The sequence below is a fragment of the Biomphalaria glabrata genome, chromosome 17 (assembly GCF_947242115.1).
Source record: "Biomphalaria glabrata chromosome 17, xgBioGlab47.1, whole genome shotgun sequence".
Classification (NCBI taxonomy): Eukaryota; Metazoa; Mollusca; class Gastropoda; family Planorbidae; genus Biomphalaria; species Biomphalaria glabrata.
In genome coordinates this window covers 18616774-18626420 of record NC_074727.1, presented here as the reverse complement: position 1 = coordinate 18626420, position 9647 = coordinate 18616774, and the positions used below count along the sequence as shown (strand labels likewise).

Genomic DNA, 9647 nt, shown 5'->3' with positions numbered 1-9647 from the left:
AAACCTCTGTTAGGGGGTTTAAAACTCAAAAACCCCCCTGTAGGGGGTTTTTAACTCAAAGCCCCTGGTAGCTGGTAGAGGGATTTGTATCTCAAAACCCCCTGATAGGGTTTTTTTACATCTCAAAACCCCCTGGTAGAGGGTTTTTAACTCAAAACCCCATCGGCTGTGCTGTGGTAAGTGATGATTTAGTATTAAAATCTCACCTAAAATAAACAAAATGAATAAAAAAATCTGTCACTTAATTCCGTTCCCCCCCGGGGGGGATTTCTTTTCGGGGGGGGGGGTTCCCCTGGCCCTGGCTACGCCCATGTATACTATACCCAAACATTATGGTACATTTCTACAGTAATTTCTTTGCAATAAAATATGGGGTAGCTAAATTATGAGTTGACAACTGTTATAAATAAATTTTAACTTAGATCCAGATATTAAAAATCCTTAAAATCCATCTTTATTTTGTCTCTAGATAACTAGATCTATTATAGATAGAATCTCTAGAGACCTCTTTTCTAGAAATCTTCAGAGAATCGGAGAGCAAGATCTAGACTATCATTAACTATCAAGAAATGGCATTGTCAGCAAACTTTCAAAAAGAAATAAATAAAACTGTTGGATTTATTGGTGGTGGAAGAATGGCACAAGCAATGACCAATGGATTTATTTCATCAGGTTATTTATAATGACAAAGTGAAAGTATATGACTTAAAATACTTAAATGACTAGTACTTAGTCTTAGTAAGAGTAGTACTTACTAGTCTAGTAACTAGTAGTAGATCTAGTAGTAGAGTAGTACTAGAGTAATAATACTAATCTAGTTAGTCTAGTAGTAATAGTAATACTTGTACTTATATACTTACTTATAGAATCTACTAGTAGACTCTATAACTCTATATGAGATAATCATAAATTTAATTAATCATAATTATGATAATGTATGACAATGAGAAGTTACGTTAATTGAGTCTGAGTAGTGTATAATTATAAGTCAGTAAAATTAGTGTAGATGATAGACTCTAGATACTAGATCTTAACATTTTTTATAAATATAATTATATTATTATCATGGGCGTAGCGGGGGGGGGGGGGGTTCAAGGTGTGGGAGTTTAGTGACTGATCTTTTGCTTTAATTTTGTTTATTTTAGGTGAAATTTTAATACTAAATCATCACTTGCCCTAATAAAGCCAAGGGGGTTTTGAGTTTAAAACCCCCTACCAGGGGGTTTTGAGCTGGAAACCCCCTACCAGAGAAGATAGGTAAACTATGACTTAAGAAGACTAAATTGTATTGATATGGCCTGAAAAGCTCAGATGTGCCTAATAAAATAATAAAAACAACAAACTTAAAAAAATAAAAAATACTTATGCTGTTAAGTCTATATGATTATTTTTTTTAAAGGTTTGGTCCAGGCAAAGAATATATATGTGAGTGATAGTAGTGAACAGATGTTGGAAGTACTAGAGGTAATAATTGTTTAAATTACTATATAAATTCATCTTTAATTTTATTTTCTAAATCTAGCGACTTGCTTCTCCGTGTCAATTTCAGGCTGGTTGTCAAGCTAGTTGCTATGTGGTTGTTATTAATTAACCATCAAATATCAAGGCATACTTGAAAAGATGTGTGTGTGGGAAGTGGGGGGGGGGGTAATAAGTATTGACTGATACCAAAGCAGATCATTAGCATCACTATCTGTCTAAAAAAAAACTTTGAATTCAATTGATTTATAAGACATTTGAAAGCTACAAGTTTTATTAAATGCCAAAATATTAGGAGACTTTGATAATTAATTGTTATTCAGTTATAAAATTTGCTTAATGTTTAAAATCTGATTTTTAATATCCAGTTTACATTCTCTAAGCATTAATGGAACCTAAAGAAAAACATTTATAAGAAAATGACAAGATACGGATTTAGATTGAGTTTGAAATAAAAATGTACACAAAATAAATGTTCAAGACACACTACGATAGATCACAGTAGATGCTGAGTAAAAAATAAATAATAAAATTACTTTGGTTATAAACAGAAGAGTTTAGTCATTTGATTTTGCAGTGCTAAAAAGTGCAATGTTATTAGATGCATTTAAAAAACTCCTAACTTATCAATATAGTTATTTTGATTTGTTTGCCATTTATAAAATTCCCCTTTAGCATTTCAAAATTGACTTAACATTTTAAATCATTGAACTGCTACACAGAGATTATTCTTCTAATCGCACATCATTATATTATGCTGAGGACTACATTTGACAAATACTTTTCACTGGAATTATTTCACTTACATAGAAGACAAAAATCAAGTAAATCTCCTAGTGGACATCAACTCTTTTGCTCTTTGTTGTATGTAGTATGCTGTGTCTTATATGAAGTGTGATATGTTTTGTATGTAGTATGCTGTCTTGTATATAATATGTAGTACGATGTGTCTTGTATGCAGTATGATGTGTTTTCTATGTAGTATGATGTGTCTTGTATGAAGTATGCTATGTCTCGTATATGTAGTATGATGTGTTTTCTATGTAGTATGATGTGTCTTGTATATATATGTAGTACCATGTGTCTTGTATGCAGTATGATGTGTTTTGTATGTAGTATGATGTGTCTTATTATATGTAGTACACACTGTGTGTTGTTTGCAGTACAGGTTTTGTAAATAGTATGCTGTATTTTGTATGCAGTATGATGTGTTTAGTATGTAGTATGATGTGTCTTATTATATTATACCAGTCGACCGGCGGCATAGCATACGCCGCTATTTTGCAGGGCCGGTCTTAGGCCACTGCAACCTATGTGACCGAAGGATCTGCACTTTCATAGAACCTGCGCTAATTCAAGGTGTATAAATTATTAAATTAAACCATTTTATAACTTAAAACAGATTTCCCGCGCACTCCTGTCGATTTACCAGGAGCTCCTAGAAATCTCCCGAAATTGCAAAATATACGAAAAAGTCCTTAAAATATACGGAAATACATAGAAAAAATGTGTCATTTTGGGGTGTCATTCAATATGAATAACGTCAATCCTACGCGCTATTAATAAAAACGGCTTTTGCATTAGCCGTAATTGTGTAATCAGGTGAAAGAAGCTTCTCGCACCTCAAACTAATGAAGAATTATTTGGTGTCAACAATTCTCAAAGATAGATTGAAACATTTGGTAATTCTTGTTATTGAGCGGGATCTATGTGGGAAACAGAATTATTATGATATACTGTATGACTTTGCTACACGCAAGGCTCGTAAAGTAATTCTGTACGTAGTAAAGAATGAATAAAATGCATATATAGACTAATTTATTTTCTAATACAAACTCTTAAATTTGACTTATTGTCCGCTTCCCTACCCAAACTTGACCCCGTGAAATCCGTTTCGAATAGGGCTCCACAATGCTTAAGTTCGGCCCTGCTATTTAGTGTTTGTAAAATATTTTACATGTTTCGGATGTTCCTTCAGAGTTGACGATAGTTTACTTCCTAGTCCAAACCTCCCGCATGAGATGGGAGTGGGCAGGTTTTGACAGTCCAGCGCGCAGCCATCCGTAGCGAGCTGTGAAAATGTGTTCTCTCCCCCCCCCCCCCCAATCCCTCTTGTTTTTTGTTTTTTTCGTGGGGTGACTATCCGCAGAAATAAGAGAGTGATCTTTCCTTTACTTCTTGTTTGACCTGTTTAGGGAAGAAGAGAATTATATATATTATATGTAGTACATGCTTTGTCTTGTATGCAGTACAGGTTTTGGAAATAGTATGCTGTGTCTTTTATATGTAGTATGCTGTGTCTTGTATGCAGTATGATGTATCTTGTATATACTATGATGTGTCTTATTATATTATATGTAGTACATACTGTGTCTTGTATGCAGTACAGGTTTTGTAAATACTATATGTTTTGAATGTAGTATTTTGTGTCTTGTATGTAGTGTCTTGTATGCATAATGATGTGTTTTCTATGTAGTATGATGTATCTTGTATGTAGTAAGCTATATCTTGTATATAATGTAGTATGATGTGTTTTGTATGTAGTATGATGTGTCTTATTATATGTAGTACACACTGTGTATTGTATGCAGTACAGGTTTTGTAAATAGTATGCTGTGTCTTGTATGTAATATGATGTGTTTTGTATTTAGTGTGATGTGTTTTGTATGTAGTATGATGTGTCTTGTATGCAGTATGGTGTCTTGTATGCAGTATGGTGTGTTTTGTATGTAGTATGATGTGTTTTGTATGCAGTATGATGTGTTTTGTATGTAGTACATGCTGTGCCTTGTAAGCAGTACAGGTTTCCTAAATAGTATGCAGTGTCTTGTACATAGTACATGATGTATCTTGTATGTGGCAGGATCTTTGGTCTTTGTGATGTCAAGGATGAAATTCACTTCTGATGTGATAATGTGAAGAAGACTTGACTTCTGGCCCTATGTTATGCTGTGATGACTGAAGGTTGTAATTAAAGAAAATTTTTTTGTCTAGCTTGGTTTAAATTGTGTTCAATTGTGTATTGCATCTCATAAGCTAAATGGCTTATCTTAACTCCTTACACAGACTTTATGGACAAACAAAGTTATGACTATCAATGATTAAAATAAACAATCAAAAATCTGTTATGGAAAGAATATATACATTTAATAGGATAACAAATATAAAGTGTAAGAAAAACTTAAGCTAAACAATTACAAGCTAAACCATTTCTGCATAATTTACAACTTCATCTTTTTTTAGACCCTACAGCTCGGGCCTTGGACAACAATATAAGATACTAGCAATACTATCAAACAAACTTAGAATGTAATCATTAAAGAAAATAAAAATTCCTCCGAACTTAAAACCTAGTCTATCTATTAACTATTTAAAAGTCTATATATAACACCATCATTACAAGTGTTAATTTCTTTTTGGTGATTTACAAATATTTCTCATTTAATCTAAGGGCATTGGAGTAAATACTACTAAAGATAACAAATCAGTTGTGGAGAAAAGTGACCTGATAGTGATTGCGGTCAAACCGAACATTGTGAGTTGTGTCTTGAAGGAAGTTGCTCCAGTTGTCATCCCTGAGAAACACTTGTTTGTGTCTATAGCTGCAGGAATCACAATCAGATCTATTGAACTGGTAATTATGATCTTCCATTTCTTAATTTTCACAAAGCTTATATAAACTCATTCTGTCTGCCTGTCTGGTAGAAATTCTTTAAAGTATTTTTTTATATTTTGATTGTTTTGTTTTTAGTTTATTCAGTTAATTGCAGAATTACTTGTTTAAAAAATACATATTTTATATACTTGTATGTTAGTACATGAATTTACCTTGAACCAAATACACATTTTATATACTTGTATGTTAGTGCATGAATTTACCTTGAACCAAATACACATTTATATACTTGTATGTTAGTTCATGAATTTATCTTGAACCAAACATAATAGTTTGTAATCTCCATGGTGAGAGCACAAATATCAACATGATACATATATGTTTTTTCTACACAATCTGATAGTGAGCTTGTTGTTGGAGTGATTTTTGAAGGGTTGAAGCTTTGTATAATTTATTCTGATTAAAAATTATGTTAGTATTGTTCAAACACTGGCTTTGGAAGTCTTTTTTGTGTTGTCTGTTGACCTTTCTACTTCTTTAAGTTTCTAAATGTTATGTGCTTTTGATAATCCTTTTTGACTTTTTTCATTTTTGTTTAAACACAAATTTGTAGCCTAAGCCTTTTTATTACTAGTGTTGAATCCCCCCCCCCCTTAAAATTGTATTATTTCCATTTTTACTCTGAATTAATTGTTGATTTATTATTGACAATTAATATTAATCATTACTATAACAATGGTAAATTAATATGTTTAGGATTTAATCAACATTCCAAAATCCTGGACTCAAAACACTGGTCTGTGAAATAATAGAAAGTTGATAAACTACACAGACATTTGAATTTTCTGTACATAATCTCATCACTGATAGTTCACACTCAAAATTGAAAGATGCCCACTTTACTTAAGATAACAAGTAACTGATATGAAAGGGGGAAAGGTCATAGTACTAACCTCAAGATTTAGATTTTCTGTAGTTCAGAGTTTTTATTAGATTTTTTGCTTTTCATAGTATTTACAAGAAATTATCTTGGTGTGTGTGTATTTTCTGTTTGTGTATAAATACTAGATGAATATATGTAGTCATATGATATGTAATTGCTGCTTTTTGATAGGATAAACAACTATATTGTCAATTTATAATTTTATTAACAGAGACTTACCATGTTGTGTTTCTGTAAAAAAAAAAATCATGTTATCAAGTAATGAGCAAGAAAATGTGCATCATTTGTGAGATTTTAAGCAGCTGTGTGTGCTATTACTAAGTTTTAGATACAGAACCCTTCCATTGATGTAGTATAACCTTGTCTTTTAGTATATTATTTTTTTTACAAATGTATTTTAAATGGTAGATATTAGGGCTCTATATTGGTTATATTATATCTCTATAGCAACTCTATATAGATTATATCATTTCTCTATAATAGTTCTATATTGATTAGATTATATCTCTATAACAACAGAACTTGCCACCTGGCACACATGTGGTCAGGGTTATGCCCAACACCCCTGCCTTGGTGCAGGCAGGTGCCTCTGTAGTTGCCTCTGGCAGTAATGCTGTTCCAGAAGATCTGGTCCTGGTCCAGGCTATGTTGAGAACAGTCGGTATCTGTGATGAATGTCCTGAGTATCTATTGGATGCAGTAACTGGAGTCAGTGGAAGTGGTCCTGCCTATGTAAGACATTGATATCATAGTTGAATTTGTTTTGTGCGTATGTTTACATCCAGCTTTTCTAGCCAATATCGTCCTAACAGCCTTTAAAATATAACAGAAGGATTGACTAATGATCCAGAAAGTAATGGCATACCGCTTAGCATCCATTGTCCTAAAATATATACACTAGATCTAATATTGGCTTTAGTTTTAAAAAATATCTCCACTTTTTAACTATTAACTAAGTCATCTCTGAGGATGAGCATTTAATATAGGTTCAAAAGGCTAACACAATCTCTTAAAATTAAATGTTAAATAAGGGTACACCTTAATCTCTACTAGGACTCAAACTTGAAAATATCATCACGCATCTGCGCTGTCATTCTGTAACTATGTTCTGTGTATTTATTCATTTTTATCCAAAGAAGAAAAAAGTTTGTAATTGAAAATTTTGATTATTTGTAAGTTTTAGATTGATTTTTTTTTTTAAAGGCATTTGCAGCAATAGAGGCCTTGTCAGATGGAGGAGTTAAAATGGGGCTTCCAAGAGAACTATCCACAAAACTGGCTGCTCAAACATTGTTAGTAAGTAGAAAGAATGGGATGCAATTAATCACACTTTTTATATTTCTTGGATGCATGCACTTTTTTTCAAGCTTAATTTTAAGTAAGAAATTACCATTTTGTACAATAAAAATTTTTTTTCCTCCACATTTCAATGCACTCACGGTAAAATAGCTGAGAACTTTAAGTGTTAAATATGGATATTTAAAAGACAATACTATGTTTTTATTTTTATTAAACTACATTTTTCAAAAAGTTGACCTCTCTACTTAATTGCATTGCTTAATTGCTTTATCTCAGTATTATTATAACAAATATCTTTCTTTTTTTTATAGAATTCAGTATTCATTAGGAAATATTTTTGATGCAATGTCTCCAATTTCCTTTTTTTTCATTTTAAAGACATCAAATATTCTTCAAGAGTCTAAAACCTTTTTGATGTCCAGCATATCATAATTTAATTCATGTTATAAAATGCTTGCTGATTTCTTTTATACTAAAAATTGCAGTGTTGTATAATTGACTATTTAAATGTCTTGTAATAATCCTTCATCACTTATTTTTAGGGTGCAGCCAAGATGGTGCTGGAGACTGGCAAACATCCAGGTCAGCTAAAAGATGAGGTATGCTCTCCGGCTGGCACCACCATTGCTGCCATGCATGTTCTTGAACAGAATGGCTTCAGGGGGCTCTGGATGGACGCAGTAGAGGCTGCTACCTTGAGAGCCAAAGAGCTTGGTTCCATCAACCAGTGAGATTAAAAAATGATAGAAATTTCCGGAACAGCTGTGAGATGTGGCCTTATACCATAAGGTGCTCAGGAATTAAGACTATTCCTTAACTTGCAGGCATTTATTAAAGATCACTGTGACATATGTCCAGCATTAGTTTTAGTTTACCCACGAATGAGGTGAACAATTGAACAGTATTATGGCACTTTAACTATAACTCTGGCTTTATTTTTGGCCAGTGCAGTTAGTGATGAATTGCCTCCTTTTTTGTTGGTATCTTTATAATCAGTTGTCAATATGACAAAAACATTTTGTATGCAGAATGTACACTTATTATTTGTTCCCCTCACATTCCTACTTTTTGTTGTAAAATGTCTTCAGTTTTAAGATTTGTTTATTTTTATTTCTCGATGTTAGTTTTTCATTCATATGTTTGTGTTATAAAAGGCTAAATGTTTTCAAGAAAGTTTATGTACTTGATTACATGTGACTGATGCAAAAATAATTATGATAAAAATTATAATAATAATTATATGTTGATATGGAGTAAAGTTGTTTTATTTTTTTATTAACTGCCAGTGTTTATGGAGTCATGCTTTTAGATTTCTTTACACTTCTCTGCAAATTCAAGGGCAGGTTATATTTAAAGCTTGTGTTCATTTTAAATTACTTTTTCAAATGTTTATCTGCTAAGCCTATTGAGTTACTTATTCAAAATGAAAACTTTTTTAAGCCTATTGAGTTACTTATTCAAAATGAAAACTTTTTGAAGCCTATTAAAGTTACATCATGATAAGGGAAACACATTTAATTGGTTTGTTTTTCAATATAATTTTATAGACTTACTTATTTTGACAATGGACAAAAACAGTCATCAAACTCAAATATTTTTTAAAATGTTTTTGCTCATACTAGATAACCATTATATGGTATATTATTCATGTTACTAACCATGACAAACCTGTCTACATATAATATAAAAGAAAATGTTTTTGAACATGCATAAGTTCTGCCTTTGTGTTGGTGATTTCCTTATAAAATTCACAAATACCCTAATTAAAAGTTGGGAAAGTGGTAATCACATTTGCTGAAGGATGCCTAGAATTTGCTTGCATCTGCTTGACAGTTATTGGCATAGTTTAGAGCAGGGTTCTCAACCTGTGGGTCATGACCCTTTGAGGGTCAATTGACCATTTGCCAGGGTCTCTTAAGACCAATAGAAATTTGGGGTTAACAATTATCAAACGAATTATGAAGAATTATGAAACCATTGTTCAATTCAATAAATTTAAAAAGTATTAAGAACATGAAAAATTAGCCTTAGAATAGAGAGGGCTTGTAACATCATTGTTTAAAGGTAGACATAGTTCTTTATTGGTTGTTACTTCTTCATGCATATACTTGTCCAACTAGATGTTACAGATGACATGTTAATTGTTGCAGCAGAAATATTTACAATAGTTTTCTTGTTGTTCATATTCTGCATTCTTTTTTCTTATGTTGAAGGGTTCAGATGACGTGAACTGCCCAGTAGTTTCTAGATCAGGCAGATCTCCATATAGTTTTTCTTTTACAGGAATGTTTTGGGTACAGTGTCTTGTTC

At 32.1% G+C, this 9647-nt stretch overlaps 1 protein-coding gene across 1 annotated transcript; it reads left to right on the top strand.

Annotated features, from left to right (window-relative positions):
• Window positions 1-467: 467 nt before the first annotated feature.
• LOC106075002 (pyrroline-5-carboxylate reductase 2-like) lies at window positions 468-9050 on the top strand. The gene is made up of 6 exons (XM_056016065.1): window positions 468-672; window positions 1400-1464; window positions 4931-5113; window positions 6558-6770; window positions 7242-7334; window positions 7880-9050. The coding sequence occupies exons 1-6, from the start codon at window positions 570-572 to the stop codon at window positions 8066-8068; spliced, it is 846 nt and encodes a 281-aa protein (XP_055872040.1). The 5' UTR covers window positions 468-569; the 3' UTR covers window positions 8069-9050.
• Window positions 9051-9647: the final 597 nt, after the last annotated feature.

Bases quoted from the DNA above. Each gene is read 5' to 3' on its own strand.
- LOC106075002 (XM_056016065.1), top strand. From the start codon at position 570: ATGGCATTGTCAGCAAACTTTCAAAAAGAAATAAATAAAACTGTTGGA. The intron at 1,465-4,930 runs GTAATAATTGTT...ATTTAATCTAAG, and splicing joins AGATGTTGGAAGTACTAGAG to GGCATTGGAGTAAATACTAC. The intron at 6,771-7,241 runs GTAAGACATTGA...TTTTTTTTAAAG, and splicing joins GTGGAAGTGGTCCTGCCTAT to GCATTTGCAGCAATAGAGGC.